General features: G+C 31.6%; 3 protein-coding genes across 20 annotated transcripts in view; 2 read left to right on the forward strand and 1 right to left on the reverse strand.

The window, feature by feature from the left end:
* Positions 1 to 16850, forward strand: part of LOC127714015 (BTB/POZ domain-containing protein 6-like) — a 160064-nt gene that overhangs the window by 12937 nt on the left and 130277 nt on the right. The window lies entirely within an intron of this gene.
* LOC127715377 (uncharacterized) overlaps positions 1 to 16850 on the forward strand; it is a 32810-nt gene that overhangs the window by 3675 nt on the left and 12285 nt on the right. The gene's annotated exons all lie outside the window — the stretch shown is intronic.
* Positions 909 to 16404, reverse strand: LOC127715379 (uncharacterized). Of its 18 annotated transcripts, none has more exons than XM_052221412.1 (13): positions 15846 to 16404; positions 9055 to 9464; positions 8592 to 8669; positions 7739 to 7845; positions 7314 to 7406; positions 5444 to 5520; positions 4670 to 4788; positions 4170 to 4229; positions 3515 to 3673; positions 3413 to 3463; positions 3270 to 3379; positions 2282 to 2357; positions 909 to 1914 (listed from the first exon to the last, which is right to left on the reverse strand). In XM_052221412.1, exons 1-13 carry the CDS (start codon positions 16069 to 16071, stop codon positions 1744 to 1746), a joined length of 1737 nt encoding a protein of 578 aa, XP_052077372.1. In that variant the 5' UTR covers positions 16072 to 16404; the 3' UTR covers positions 909 to 1743. The 18 variants fall into 18 exon arrangements, with proteins under 18 accessions (XP_052077372.1, XP_052077374.1, XP_052077376.1 ...); XM_052221414.1 differs by having other exon boundaries at positions 3431 to 3463; positions 15846 to 16403; XM_052221416.1 differs by having other exon boundaries at positions 3270 to 3334; positions 3428 to 3463; positions 15846 to 16403.

Here is a 16850-nt window from a genome sequence, read left to right on the forward strand (position 1 = left end):
AGAGGTCGAACCCTAAACAGTTGGGGCAAGTACCTTAATTGATTTCAGTTGTTAATTAATTGTCTGAACTAGAAAAATGCTTGTTTTTTGGCCCCAAATTCCTAAACGTTTAGGGCAATTACCCCCAAACTAAAACCCAGCTTTCCCTTTGTGATATGGAACCTTGCAGTACAATTTCATAAAGATCCATACACTTAAACAAGTTATTGTCCTGAAACTAGAAAAATGCTTGTTTTTTTGCCCTTTTATGGCCCCTAATTACTAAAATTTTGAGGGAATTACCCCCAAAAATCAATCCCAGTCTTCCCTTTGTGGTATGGTACCTTGCAGTACAATTTCAGAGAGATCCATACATTTGAACACAAGTTATTGTCTGGAAACTAGAAAAATGCTTATTTTTGGTCCCTTATTCCTAAACAATTACCCATAAAATCAATCCCAGCTTCCCTTTGTGATATGGAACCTTGTGATACAATGTAAGAGAGATCCATACACTTACACACAAGTTATTGTCATGAAACTAGAAAAATGCTTGTTTTTTTTCCCTTTTTTGGTCCCTAATTCCTAAAATTTGGAGGCAATTACCCCCAAAATCAATCCCAGCATTCCCTTTGTGATATGGAACCTTGTGGTACAATGTCAGAGAGATCCATACACTTACACACAAGTTATGTCTGGAAGTTACAAAAATGCGTATTTTTGGCCCCTTTTTCCTTAACTGTGGGTTCCATAACCCCCAAAATCAATCCCCACCTTCCTTTTGTGGTATTGAACCTTATGGTAAAATTTCATTGAGATCCATTCACTTAAACTAAAGTTAGAGTTCGAACACGATGACGCCGCCGCCAACGTCATACCAATATACGACCACACAAATTTTTTTGCGGTCGTATAAAAAAGGACAAATGTTATGTTATAAAATAATTTATTTATTTATCGTCTGTAAGAAAATACATAATAAATTTCTATGAATTGAATCAACAAACCAAATAAATATCTATCAAGTGAAATAACGACACAATACGAAACTATGAAATGAGAGAACAGACATTTACAATAAATAAGTATATAGTGGTAATCAACTATTTGCATATCACAAAAACTTTTATGTACAAATCAAAAATATCTACAAGTATTCAATTAATGTTTATCTGTCTTGCCAGCTTCATTTCAATATAACTATATCACAACCATTCTATGCACTTCATTTTAACAAGAGTGGACACAACCTGCAGGGATAGTATTGGCTTGAGTATTTTGAGCTGTTGCATGCAAATACAGTACCCTATGCTCTAGACCTTAGTCGTGTTAAAACTTAATAACAATATCAACTCAATAGCTTCCATCAAGACAAAAAGAGTGGCGAACTGAACTTATCACTAGTATGACATTTCTCTATGACTATAAATCAGTAAAAAAACATCATACAAGAGGAATTTGAACAAGAAATGTAGTGTTGTGGTAAAACTATGTACCAAATATCAATCCATCTTGAAACTTGACTATTATAAAGGTTGGAACTAGACCAAAACTCGAATATATAAATTTGTCATATATATATTTAATCAATATCTTCAAGCATGAAAGAAACTGATTTGCCATACTGAAGGAGGGACAGAGTTCTAACCTATAGTACCATTTCATCTTTGCCTACCAGAAAAAAAAATCATATCTAAACTGACGCAATTTGGTCATTTTTTATAAGAACACTGGCAGACATTTCTTGACATAGCTATATAGTGGTTAGTCCATAAACACATAACGAAGTCTATGGTCAAGTGTTGGTACACCTAAATGTCTAACAAGTTGGCAGGTTTCTAATACACTAATATCTTCCACTTGTGGCCAAACTTTGACGTTCTTCTTTGATGTATTTTTCATAAATTTAATTTCCAGTGGATCTGTCCCAATTATCTGCAAAAGGAAATTCTATGTTAATAAACTTTTACGAAAAAAAATAATCTCAAGCAAGACATTAGAAAAAAACATAAAAACATACAATAATTTTATTCTATTTTTTCTTTCTTGTATAATTTGGCAAGGTTATCCATCTTTGTTAATCCACAGAACTTTGTTGTATTAACAAGACGGCCAGATTTCAGGTTTACCAGAGTATTTTATTCATAATTTTGTTAAATTTCTATGTTTTTTAACTTTTAAGGAAGAAATCTACACTTCACAAAAACCAAGAAAGAACACAAATGTTGTTTAGTCTCTTTTGCTTACTAACTATTATCATTTTCAAATTCAAATGACAAATAAAGCATAAAAAAACACTTACCATCCCATAAAAGTTCTTGGCAGTCTTTCTTTTTGGGTCTTCCAAGGCAACTTCCACATAATCAGAAATCTGAATCCTGAAAAGAACCAGAAATTTCAAATAAGGGTACAACACATAATACTTTCAAAAGCTATAAGAAAGGAGAAAATATTAGTGGTGGCTCTAGACATTTCCATATTTGGGGGCCAACTGACTGCCTAAGAAGGGGCCCTCTCAGGTCATGCTTCAGTGATTTCCTATATAATCAACCAATTTTATTTATCAGAATATGGGGGGGGGGGGGGGGGGGGGGTAATCCGCCTCTGTATGAAACTAGAGGCTCTAAAGAGCCTGTGTCGCTCACCTTGGTCTATGTGCATATTAAACAAAGGACAAAGGTGGATTCATGACAAAATTGTGTTTTGGTGATGGTGATGTGTTTTTAGATCTTACCTTTACTGAACATTCTTGTTGCTACAATTATCTCTATCTATAATGAACTTGGCCCAGTAATTACAGTGGAAAATATTTTGTAAAAATTTACCAAAATTTATGAAAATTGTTAAAAATTGACTATAAAGGGCAATAACTCCTTAAGGGGTCAATCATATTTCTTTAAATAAATCTTTCACATGTATAATTATAAGCCATCTGTAAAAGTTTTATAAAATCCTTGTTATTTTTAGTAGTTTTTTGACCAATTAATGAAAAAAATCAAGAGAGAAAATTTTCCACCCAAAATTTCAATGGCTAATATCTTGAAAACAAGAACATTGACCTATATTTCTTTTTGGCTCTTTTGTTTCCTTTAATAATTCCCTATTAATATATACTAGTGTTTAATGTGAAAAGCTTGTAAATTTAAAACTTAGTAGTGAACCTTCTTAATTAAAGTAATATAAAAAAAAAAAAAAATAATTGTTAAATAATTCAAAGATAGGTTAGATTGTTGTCTCCTAAACTTACTTAAAACTTATTAATTGTAGTAAGTATGGTAAAAATTGAGTACCTTTGGTGGTTAATTGGCTGTTGTTCCACATCTGGCTGTTGTTGTAACTGTTCTGGTTCTTCTGTCTGTTTTTCTACCTCTGGCTCTTCTACTACCTCTGGCTCTACTACCTCTGGCTCTTCTACTATCTCTGGCTCTACTACCTCTGGCTCTTCTACTACCTCTGGCTCTACTACCTCTGGCTCTTCTACTACCTCTGGCTCTTCTACCTCTGGCTCTTCTACTGCCTCTGGCTCTTCTACTACCTCTGGCTCTACTACCTCTGGCTCTGCTTCCTCTGGCTCTGCTACTAACTCTGGCTCTTCTAAATCTGGCTGTTGGACTTCCGGTTGCACTTGGCGTTTCTTTTGTTTGGCTTGTTGGTAAACGAATTTCTGCTGCACTCTTCTCTTGTCTTTTATAAACTATATTAAAAAAATGTAAAAGAAAATGTACTTTCACTTTTTATATACCTACTATATATTCCACTGCTATTTTGGAATAAATATCCCAGATTACGCAGATATTTTAGAAACTCATGATACAAAATTCACTGTTAAATACATATGATCCTTCTTTAAAAATCATTCTTAAAAAAAATATTTCTATTTCTTTGTTACTTCAAGCATGATAAAAAATATTATAAATGAAAGGACTATATCTCTGCACAAAATCATCAGACCAGAACATAATTAGTGAATTTTCTAAGTTTAAGACTATAACTTTGCACAAAGTCAACTGATTGAATTAAAATTCAAACTTGATCTGTAACTTGTCATAAAACAATATACCAAATATCTAATCAAAATCTTTAAGCATGAAGAATAAGTGGGAAAAACTGATTTGCCAGATTGACGGATGTACAGGTTTATTTTGATCTTTTCTGTTAGCTACAAGTAAAGTTTTTGTATAAACACTTACATTGTCATACTCTTCTGCTGGCTGAACTTCAGCCACACTCCACGCAAATCGAGCACCTTTCTACCAAAAAAAAATTATCCTAGGTATTTTTTTTTAATTAAACTCACTGCAGTCATATTTGCTTAATTATTTTGATCTAACTGATATTATAGCATTAATATTTCTGTAACATTCAAACAATTAAACTAGATAATACCTTTTTCAAAAAGCTTAAATTGACAAATCTAAAAATTGATTAGTATATTACTTACTACCAATTTCGGATCTCTTTGCTGCAGATTTTGATTTTGGCATTTAATTTGTTAATATTTCATAACAATTAGACTAGGCAAACTTAAATAGCGGTGAAACAAAAGATTGAATTGACTAAAGGATAGTCAAGGGTTATCTTTAAAGCCCCTCTCTTCTACCTGCAATGGTTTTAAATCAAGTGAAGATAATAAATAATTCAATATCCTAAGTGATAGTTACAGTACAATTTTAGTTGTATTAACACTAACCCCAACATTGTCCCAACTTCTATACTCTGTCCGGTATGGAAATACAGTGACATCAGAGTTGCGTCTCTTCAATGTCATCTGTAATAGCACAAATTCTTTCCGTTCTGTTTCCGTCATGCCTGTAAAAATGTTATATACAGCAATATAATAAAAAACAAAAGATTGTTAATCAAGCTTAACCACTTCTTAAACAAGCGAAAGTGTGATCTAATGCTCACTGATGATACCCTTGCCCAAATACTTGAGGGTTAACAGGAAGGTGATGAATCTGAAAACGCATCACACGTTATAGTTGACATATATAAACCCTGAAACCAAATTTCAGAAATTCTTGTAATGTAGTTCCTTAGAAAATTGCAACAAAAAATATTCATGGGATGAAAGGACGGACGGATGGTCTGACAGACAAAGGTAAAACAGTATACCTTCAAAGAGGGGGTATAATTATCTTATTTTTACAAAGGCTTAGAAATACAAGCTGATTTTTACAGGCTTCAGTGATTCATTCTCCCTGGCTTCAGATTTGCGCCTTCATAGAACACAACTGGCTTAAATATGTTGACTATTTGCATAAACTAGGTGTACCTTGCAATAGCTGATAGTGTAAGAAGGTAGTGACATTTTTTGATTGCCTTGAATCAGTTAAACATTTGGCACATATAATTATATACTTTTACATGATATTATCATACAAATGTCACAACTAGATAATAGACAATGATTAAATGGATTCAGCTGTCTCTACATACATAAAGTTATGGCTTTAATTTTTACCTTCAACACTGGCTGGATACGACACAACTTTCGCTTTCCCAACAGGATAGCCTTGGTAATTAAGGCAGACTTCAGATCTAAAAAAAAGCCAAATGAATGATATTTGAATTTCCGACAATTTTTGATAAATAAATACTACATTGATTGTCTTGGTTTATCTTGCATGCTTAAAAGTATAAAATATTTACCATTTATTAACCTAATCACAACCTTGATTGAAATACATGGAGAATGTGTATGTCTCCACTTGTAAATATGCTTGAGTTAACATTTCAAATACAGATACAGAGTTCATATTCTTAGAACATTTTTTTTATTATAAGCATGGTGAATAAGTACATCAAATTTGGTTGAGGCAATATAAAGTTTGAGAATGGAGACGACAGGTTAAGCAAATTTTACATTTATAAAGGGGCATACCTCGAGAATGGTGAAAGTGATGCTCCTAAATATAAACTTGGTCATGTTTTTCTCTGACTGTTTATGACGTCTTTAAACTAAATTCATTGAATGTTGGATGTGTACGGATTGATAGTTTAGTCTTAGATGCATGATTTTTTTATTAGTTGTTAGTGGCTTTCAACTAGCTGTCAGATAACTGTGAGTACTCTCAGATCTGTTTCTAGTGTCTTTTTGTTGTCGGGATGTACAAGTACCCGGCCAAGTCCACTTGTATTTTTGTTCATCTGATGAGTGAAGCATTTTTCAACTGATTTTTATAGTTCGTTCTTATGTTCTACTGTTATAACACTGTCCCCGGTTAGGGGAGGGTTGGGATCCAGCTATCATGTTTAACCCCGCCACATTATTTATGTATGTGCCTGTCCCAAGTCAGTAGCCTGTAATTCAGTGGTTGTCGTTTGTTTATGTGTTACATATTTGTTTTTTGTTCAGTTTTTTTATATAAATAAGGCCGTTAGTTTTCTCGTTCAAATTGTTTTACATTGTCATATCGGGGCCTTTTATAGCCGACTATGCGGTATGGGCTTTGCTCATTGTTCAAGGCCGTACGGTGACCTATAGTTGTTAATGTCTGTGTCATTTTGGTCTCTTGTGGACAGTTGTCTCATTGGCAATCATACCACATCTTTTTTTATATTGATCTGTGTTATGTGATAATATGAATTTTGTTAAAGTTTCATAACATTTGGTTGAGGCAAACTAAATTTAGAGTATGGAAATTAAAAACTCACCATTATTTAAAGTGCATAAAGGGACACCACCCTTTTTTAAACTTGATCTGTATTGTTTGGTAATAAGCAGTGTATAAATTGTGTTCAGGCAAACTAAAGAAAGATAATGGGATGTATGGACGTACAGAAGAAAATGATAAAACTTAATGCCCCTCTGCTATGGCATAAAAATTCAGAAATGTTTGTGAAGAGGCCCAACTCATGAACGGTGACACCACCCCATTTCAATTTGATCTGTGTTTTGTGGTTATACGCATGGTATCTATGTCTTATAACAATTGGTTGAGGCCAATTCTACATAGGAAGCCAAAACAAAAAATTCAGCAATTTTAAAATTTAAAGGGGCTTAATTCATGAGTGGTATACTGACACCACCAAATATTAAAATTGATCTGTTTTTTTTTTTTTTGTGGAAATACACTTAGAGGATAAGTTCTTTAACAAACTGAGATTAGAGAATGGAAACAGAATTTGTGACAGACGGACAGATGAGGGTAACACTTAATACTCCTTGCACTTAGAGGTGGAGGCATTATAAAAATGCTCTGTAACCATTAAATTTTATAAAAACCCTAAATTTAAGCAAAGTATGTCAACACTTTATCATTTTTTGGATAGACACCCTTCTTTTTCATTGATTATTCTAAATAAAACTGAAAGTTACATGTAATACCTACCCACACTGCAAAAAGTTGGGTATACCAGCAGTCGTGTCAAATTCTAAATAGTCTGTAGGCATCCTGTTGCTCTGAGGTTTTGGTTTATTGTCACTAAAAAAAATAAATATGGTGAGCTAAGAACAATAAATGAACATCATCAAAGAACTATTGCTATTAAATATTAAAAACACTTAAACATGTATATTAAAATTCAGGTATTGCTCATTGCTGTTACTAGTTTTAAATTCTTGTCGTCTGCATGAAACATAAAAAGGTTTCAATTAATAGGTTATTGCACATAGTATTCTGTAACATTTAAATTTTTCTTCTGTTGAATTTTTTTTTTAAATCCAACCACCCCCCTTTCCACTACATTGACACCTAAAATGTCAACTTCATATTAACCTGAATCTAATATTTTTAAAGGCAAACACAACACTTACGGCACAGTCTCCTTGTGTAATCTGTAATTCATATTTTTCCTTAAGTGAATTCTAACGTGTCTTACTAAGGCAGGATCTCTGTTCAGATTTGGGATGTATTTCTTCAACTGAAAATAGACATACATGTAAATAATTCATAGTAGTTTCATTTCAATTTTGGATAAATTCTGATTTATAGGTATTGCCTATAACAATACATGTACAGTATTTAACTTTTACTTAACTCCTGACAGTGGATCAATTGCATTGATGGAAAAGAATAAATGGTAAAATTTAACAAAATGTCACCATTCATTGTTTTTTTTTTATAAATTAAAGAAATAGGAAATGAGTCCATGGGACAGATGATGCCCCCACTTGCAAAGCATATAAAGTTATAAAGGGACATAACTGACTTTCAATTTGTAAAACATAAAAGGGCATTACTCTACAACTGTTTAAAATGATACCACCAAAATTCAAACTTGTTCTGTTTTTTTGTGGTAATAAGTAATATATATAATTTTTATAACATTTGGTTGAGGCAAACTAAAGTTAAGAGAATGGAAATGAAAAAATTCAGCTGGGGACCGAAAAAAATAGTGAGCTGGAACAAGAAAATATGATGTGGATTCATATAACTTAGCATTGTTTAGTAACTATTCCAGTAGGAATCCACTCTGTTCATGAGTTTCAGAGAACAGTGTTATGAATTTATTTGTTGTACATATGATAAAGTATGATAGACAGAGTAAATGCTACATTTTCATAGAAATGTAGATTTTCTTCCAAATTTTGTTTAATATATTTCTTGAATTAAGATTATCTAAGGTCTTACAAAGTGTTGGCAATGAATTATCATTAAAAATCTTACCATTTCAAAGCATGTATTAAAAGCCTCTCCTTTGACTGTACGTAAGTCGCTATCTTCCACAACTTTCCTTATTGCATTCTGTAAAATAAATAAGGTTGTATTTAAATAAAGCAAAAGAAAACATCATTTTAGTACATATAAAAAGGAAATTTTCATTTTTACTAGCAGCAAGCATACAAGTTCAGTGACTCCATTTTTTAGATTTCATTTTTTTCCCTTAAAAATATATCATGAACAAATTTTGGCAATTATGAACATCTCGAACCCTTAAAAAAAACCTAAAAAATAGATCACTTTTTTTTTAAGAGCATAGTAAAATCTTCATTTTGGCAAAGTATATGAAAACTGTCACTTTTTTCTATACCCCTCAAGTTCAGTCTTTTCACAACAATAATAAATGATGTCAGGTGATCATATCAAAATGGAGTGCACATTTCATATACAAATATTATACTGTACTTACATTCAATTTGTTTTTCTCCAATCTTATTTTCTTTTTGGAATTTGGTGAGGCATCTTTCTCTATGGCAATTACAGAGGACATACACAATTCAGTTTGCTTTGTAAACATAAACTTTTGATGCTTTCTAATGGGTTCTTCGTCTGTTTGGGTATCCCGGTTAAAATCTAATGGCTGCAATGGGGAAAACTGTTGTATGGGATGCTGGTGAACAGGGTACCGGTGTGTAGGATACTGTCTCTGAGGCACTGGTGTCTGGTACCATTGGTTCTGGATAGGTGAATGATACCTCTGTCTTTCAATGTAATCCCTTTGACCATGGTAATACCTTTGTTGATCTATTGCATAAAAGCTGTCTTGTTGGTTATAATTAACTGGTCTTGGTCTTGGATTCACCAATGGGGGAAGTTGCTCTGAGGATAAAAAATAAAATAAATTTACTACATGTATAAGATTTAGAAATACTAATAGTAGTGTCCTTAGAAAAACTTGTTAATTGTTATGATGAGTTTGGATTTATTAGTCATTTGATGTCAACAAAATTAGGTTAAACATGTCAGAGACAACCCTGGTTCTAATCTGACAGAAATAGATTTATCGGAATTCAGAGAACACTAGCATTTTAACAAAACTGGGAATTCCCTCTGACATGTTTCTAAATTTATAAAAACACTAAATATAAATACTGCTCAATTCTGATTTTCTGTGCTGTTAAAAACACCCATATAAGTCGAGGGAAATACTGAAACATGAAGATTATGAGAAGAACATTATAGGACAGTTGTTTAAATTCAATCCCTTTGTTTGTTTTTACCTTTTAAAGCAAGACAATCTTAAGAATCTGAGATGTTCCTTAATATTTAAAATAAAATGGTTGACGTGAGGGCCTGGCCCTGAGTCAATGTTAAAAGTCTACAGATTGCTCAACAGCAATTGTGATCTCAAAAACACATTGGTAGCAACATACTTTGGAATCTAAATGGTTTATTTGTTATGTTAAATTATTCATTTCTGTCGAGCCTGCGACTTTTGTCGCAGAAAGCTCGATATAGGGATAGTGATCATGCGGCAGCGGCGTCAGCTAACTTCTTAAAAGCTTTATATTTTAGAAGCTAGAAGACCTGGATGCTTCATACTTTGAATATAGATGCCTCATGTTACAAAGTTTCCGTCTGTCATATGTCCATTGTCCTTGACCTCATTTTCATGGTTCAGTGACTACTTGAAAAAAAAGTCAATATTTTTTGTAATGTTAATTTCTTTCTTATTATGAGTAGTGGGATAACTATATTTAGTATGTGCGTACCTTGCAAGGTCCTCATGCCCGTCAGACAATTTTCATTTGACCTCAACCTTATTTCATGAATCAGTGAACAAGGTTAAGTTTTCGTGGTCAAGTCCATATATCAGATACTATAAGCAGTAGGTCTACTATATTTGGTATATGGAATGATTGTAAGGTGTACATTTCCAACTGGTAGGTGTCATCTGACCTTGACCTCATTTTCATGGTTCAGTGGTCAAAGTTAATTTGAGTTTTGGTCTTTTTTTCTAATACTATATGCAATAGGTCAACTATATTTGGTGTATGGAAATATTTTATGATGTACATGTCAGTCTCCTAGGTTTTATTTGACCTTGACCTCATTTTCACGGTTCATTTCTCAGTGTAAGTTTTTGTGTTTTGGTCTGTTTTTCTTCAACTATAAGCAATAGATCAACTATATTTGTTGTATGGAAGGATTGTAAGGTGTATATGTCTGTCTGGCAGGTATCATCTGACCTTGACCTCATTTTCATGGTTCATTGGTCAATGTTAAGTTTTCATGGTTAAGTTTGTTTCTTAGATACTATAAGCAATAGGTCAACTATATTTAATGCATACATTGATTGTAAGGTGTACATGTCTGTCTGGCATGGATCATCTGACCTTGACCTCATTTTCATGATTCATTGGTCAATGTTAAGTTTTCTTGGTTCAGACTGTTTTTTAGAAACTATAAGCAATATGTCAACTATGTTTGGTTTATATATAGAATGATTGTAAGGTGTACATGTATTTTTCGTTTGGTTTATCTGACCTTGACCTCATTTTCTTGGATCATGTTAAGTTAATGTGTTACTTGTAGTAAAGCTTTAAATTTAGGACTATCAACATAAAATCAATGGTTAGTAAAGAAGGCGAGACATTTCAGCGTGTGCACTCTTGTTTTTTACGACCATAATTTTTTTTGGATCGTATAATGATGTTGTCGTCTGCGTCGTCGTCTGAAAACACATTTGGTTTCCAGACAATGACTTTAGTATAAGTGAATGGACCCTATGAAATTTAATAAGAAGGTTCTATACCACAAAAGGAAGGTCGGGATAGATTTTTAGGATGATGGTCCCAATTGTTTAGAAACTAGGGGCCCCAAAAGGGGTCAAAGACAAGCATTTTTCTACTTTCAGGATAATAACTTGTATATAAGTGTTTCTATTGCTCTGAAATTGTACCACAGTGTTTAATACCACAAGTAGATCACAGCTATGCACATGAGTTTTGGTTTTATTCGAAAATTTGGAGAATGGGGAACAATTAAGTTTATAGCCTTAACAGATGCATGATAAATCAGTGACAAGTTGAATTTGTTTTAAAATAAATTTTTTTTACTGAACCTTAATTGAGTGGGAAGGGTGGGTGGGTTCATATTATTAATCATTATATAGAGAAACACTGGAACATATATTTACAAGGCCCATTTGGTAGCTAGGCAATTTCAAGTGTACACCTTAACCATTGTGAACCTCATTTTGTGGCCCACTGGTTCTAAGACGGATGTCCTCTGGGTTTGGATTTGCATGGGCAAAGCCTAACTAAGTTTTCAGGTTTTTGACAAAATTTATTAGTGTTTCCCCGAAGCATGGTTAGCATGGACAGATGTCATGCCCTTTTCTTGTCTTAATAAATGAAGCCATGACCTTCTTTTACTTCTTTAGATGACACCATTGTCTCTAAAATCCACTGAATGGAAGCTTTTTCAGAAATAACTTTTACTTTAAACTGGTAAAATGATATTTATGATTATTGGTATAATTGCATTTTAAGGGGATTTCTAATATTATTGTTGATTTGGCAATGAAGGAAACAGTGTTCCTCATTATCTTAAGTAATACACATTTTTCATAATGTGTGTTCTCTTTGCATTTACTTTTATCAACATGATCAACCTATTCCAATTTACAAGTCATGGTCACTTTAACTGAATTTTGTTGAAAGTTGTCCGCTCTAAAATAAAATTGAGATTGTGCAAGTAGTCTTTCAGTTAATATGTATAATATGTCCAAATTTAGAAGATGTTTACTTTTTTAAATTGCTTGCTTCGAGCAAACAATTCGTCGTTAGGTTTTCTGTATGCAGTGAACACACCTTGACCTTTGTCGTAAAAAATCTGCTGACCGCAAAACGCATGGGTTTGTCATTGAAATAACATATTTAGATCTTATAGTACATGTTAAACACATGCTTAATGTCCATGCTACTTTGTTGATTGTATAATAAGGCTTCAAGACATGACAATTAATCAGCTACCATATTTTCACATCATAACAGAATGAGAGAATTTGTTTTTAGAATTATACCATATGCATGCATAAAATATGATAAAAATGTGCACGGTACACAAGTTAATGATATACACTGCATTGGTTCCAGAATTGGATAAACATTACTTTTCATCAGTCACTCTATGGAATGATTTTTTTTAAATTCAACATATTCTTCTTCATCAATATTAAATTCTTTGAAACAGGTGCGTTTACAAAAGTCAGCCTACTAAATAACACATCTGTAGACATAGACAGTTAATTCTACAACAATATCATTTCTATTTGTTTTCAAGTGCACTATGAAAAAGGGTTGTCTGAACCTTGTGTCTTGTTGTCCCGGACAATAGAACAACCCTTAATGTCAGTCCCTGATGCATGTAATACTTGTCACTGGATCACATAGCCTAAACAAATCAATTTTTTACTCTTTCTATATTTCAAGTCATCTCATATTGACAATCATTACAATAACTTTTTTTAACAAGAACTCTAATAGTGTATTCCATATAATCAATGATAACATTTTATATTTAATTGAATTTTTGAAAGCGATTAAAAAAAATAAGATTTTAAACTCCAGAAATATTTCACAAATTAACATCTGCAGGTTATTGTATCTATAAGTATATCTATGTTTTTTAAAGTGTCTCATAAGAAAGTGTCTTCATAAGAATCAGTGGCAGATCCAGAAATTTTCCTAAGTTGGGGCCCACTGACTGCCTAAGAGGGGACCTGCTCTTGTCATGCTTCAGTGATTCTCTATATAACCAACCAAATTTTTCCCACAAAAAGGGGGGGGCCTCTAAATCCACCTCTGAAAATAATTCAATTGTTTGGCTGGGCATTGATTGAATTTAAAAGATATTACTTAAATTTGAACTATATGTACTGTAGCAATCAATGCAGACTCTCACATAAAATATATTTACATGTAAATCTTATCTATTACAATGTACTGTTTTAATATTTGATTATTAAATTAGATATAAAATTTAATACAGTAATTACAGAAGCACTTTAATCTATATAATAAAGATTGACCTGAATAACTTAGTTTAGAAAAGGGTATTAGTAGTTGCTTGTGTAGTCTACTTCTTGTGGTTCTTATGAATAATTTTAAAAATTACTTCAAATTTGTTCCCTGCTCCGTACATAAATTTATATTAGAATTAACAGTTTGTGTGTATAATTTTGCTCTTGATTTATGACATATGTGCCAATGTGGGCTATTTTACTTCAGTATGTCTTTTAAACCTCAATACTATAGTATATATTTTTTAAAATTCACTTAATTTATAAGAAAGAAGACTAACCAGCCAATTAAATATGTTGGATTGTTCCATGGACTCTCCAATAATTAAAATTGCATTTGAAGCTTACACGCAATAAAAATTATCGTCTGCTATATATTTTTGTTTCCCTTCACTTCTCACAGTACAGTGCTTTGTCAATTAATCTTGTCATAAGTCGTATCACCTAACATAAATGCAAAGATACAACTTCACGGAAATAATTATGGCAAAAAAGTATCACAGAAGTTTGCTTAAATGTAATAGTAGTATACAACCATCAGAATTATTCTTTTCTGCAACGAATCTGTTCGCCCATGTGTTCTGGTGATCGTTTCCGGTAATGCTAAGATTTGATTGGTCAAGATATTAAAGAATTTATATTAATGGAAACGAAGTCGGTTATTTCCCGGCAATTTAGAAATGTAGGAAATACAATTTTTTTAAAATCATAACCCGATATGTAGGAAAATAATAAAAACTAGCGACAAATGATATTGTTTTATATGTCTGTGATGAAACCTATCAAAAACACAACTATTTCTTAACACGGATGTTTAGTTTTAAAGTGAAAGGATACGAATATGAATTTTATTTAACTTATGATAAGATAAGGCAAGATAAGATATTCTATTGATTTTTACCAAGACAATAAAAATTGGTTTTACATAAACATACAAATTGAAACATTTATAAACATTGTTGCGCTGAATTTTAGACGAATCATATATGTCATTTTAATGTAATATTATTTCAGACCAAAAATTACTAAGAGAGAAAACACAATATGCTTGAAATGCAATCAAATAGAGGATGAAGAACAATTCTTTATTCATTGCAAATAAAAATGAAAATTATAGAAAACAGCTATTTAATAAAGTAAAAGTCAATTCACAAGAAAAAAAATGTGCCCTGAAAAAGTAACGAAAATCATTTAATATTAATAGTTTACTTAACCCACAAAATACTGATGATACAAAAAATATATGCCATTTAGCATACAATTATGCTTTGAATCTTTGTACTTTTATTCATTTAACCTTGATTTGATATTTTGTCATACATAATATATGTTTATTTATCTGATGTAATATCATGTTAATGTGGGGGAAGACATCATTATATGTGAATCCAGGTGGAGTGTGGAATTTTTTTGGGAGATGTGGGAAGTGGGGGGGGGGGGGGGGGGGGCTGGTAAGGGCTCCATCATGAAAATTTTCTGGTAAAAATGTGGCTGAATCTCATGTTGTATAGATCTATAAGTATCAAAGACAATCTGAAAGTTGTTATATACAATAAAACTATACTTCACTAATTGTAAATTATAACTATAGTATTGTTAATACAAATATTAGTAATTTTGACCGATGAGGCTTTATAAAATATAAACATAAATTAAAACAACAGTAAGAATTGAATTGTTATTTCTTGGCTAATTTTTTTGAATTATTTTTCACATACTATAAACCAGACAGATAATAAATAGATTCATATGTCTCTGTATAATTTTGTTCAGATGACAATAACAACAAGATATACTTAACAAATTATCTAACATAAATATTGAAAATAGGGGACCTGTATTTTTTATTTTAAAGATTCTTCACTTTAGTCTATGAAAACAGGGGGAAAATTGAATTCTAATTTTAACCTTGTAAATAAATTCCCCATTAGAAATAGTCCACATATTTTTTTAGGCTGTTCAATGGAACTAAATGAATATATGTCTTTCCCTCATGGTTTAAAATATTCAAACTTATAATTTATTCCTTTTTTAATTAACCAAGAAATATTATGTATAATTTTAGAAATTATCATTTACTAAGTAAACAATATTTAACTTATTTTTACCTCAGTTCAACTACATTGTTAGTATTTAAGAATAACTATACTAGCAAGAAAAATGTAACATTTTACCTTGTATGTTGTTATTTGCTGGACTTGACTGGAACGAACTGTGGTCATTTTCAGATGAATCATATGAATCACTTTCTGACATATTCATATATTCTGGAAACATGGAGGCACCAATGAGTTCTGCTGAATTCATATTGCAAGAATGTTTGAGTACTAAACTAGGTGGTTTTCTGAAGACTGTGACTAGTTTTTTTTTTAGTTGCTTTAAATACTTCATTTCATTCATATCCTCCTCCTCATTTTTCAAGCTATTTCATTGGTTAATTAAAAGTTGCAGATTGCTAATTACCTTTTGATTGGCTAATTAAATTTTCCCACAGTTTCAACTGAGTCCTTCAGGCACTTATCACCTGTACAAGATAACTTGAGTATTTACCTAAACTGGAATACACAGCAAGTTATAAAGCAGTAGGGGTCTGGTCACATCAAAGATGTAGGGGACACCTTTATTGCAGACTCCTTTGAACTTTATTGTTTTGTTTATAATGCAATATTCCTTTTCTAAATTCAGTTCAATTTTTATTACAGGTCTTAAAAATCAAAGAGTTTAGACTTTTTAAAAAATACTCTGTATATTAAAAATAAGTAATTCATAAGAACTTAAGTAGTAAATTAATGCACTAAAATTGTTTAAATATTTAAAAAGAAAATGAATAAAATGCATCAAAATTCCAAAAATAAATGAATAAAATGCATCAAAATTCCAAAAATAAATGAATAAAATGCATCAAAATTCCAAAAATAAATAAATATTGTTAAAAAAAAAGTATTCTATAATATGAATAAATTTTGTTATACCAATACAATGCATATAGGATTGCAATAATATAATAATTATTATACATGTGCATTTATTTTTATGTAAAAGCTAATAAGATGTCAGGCAAATTATTTCAACTTAAAATTATTTTTAATAGTGGAAAATTGCATAATTTCTTGTGCTTGAAATTTTTTATAAATTCAATGTTTATTCTGTATTTTAATTTCTGTGCGGTCACAACACTT

This window comes from Mytilus californianus, unplaced genomic scaffold (assembly GCF_021869535.1).
Source record: "Mytilus californianus isolate M0D057914Y unplaced genomic scaffold, xbMytCali1.0.p SCAF_9, whole genome shotgun sequence".
Classification (NCBI taxonomy): Eukaryota; Metazoa; Mollusca; class Bivalvia; order Mytilida; family Mytilidae; genus Mytilus; species Mytilus californianus.

What these genes read in the sequence shown, in the direction of transcription:
- LOC127715379 (XM_052221400.1), bottom strand. Translation starts at nt 16,071, where the DNA reads ATGAATGAAATGAAGTATTTAAAGCAACTAAAAAAAAAACTAGTCACA. An exon ending in TGGAGAAAAACAAATTGAAT is followed by an intron (nt 8,670 to 9,054) that starts GTAAGTACAGTA and finishes TTTATTTTACAG; the next exon opens with AATGCAATAAGGAAAGTTGT. An exon ending in CAGCAGAAGAGTATGACAAT is followed by an intron (nt 3,674 to 4,169) that starts GTAAGTGTTTAT and finishes TTTTTAATATAG; the next exon opens with TTTATAAAAGACAAGAGAAG.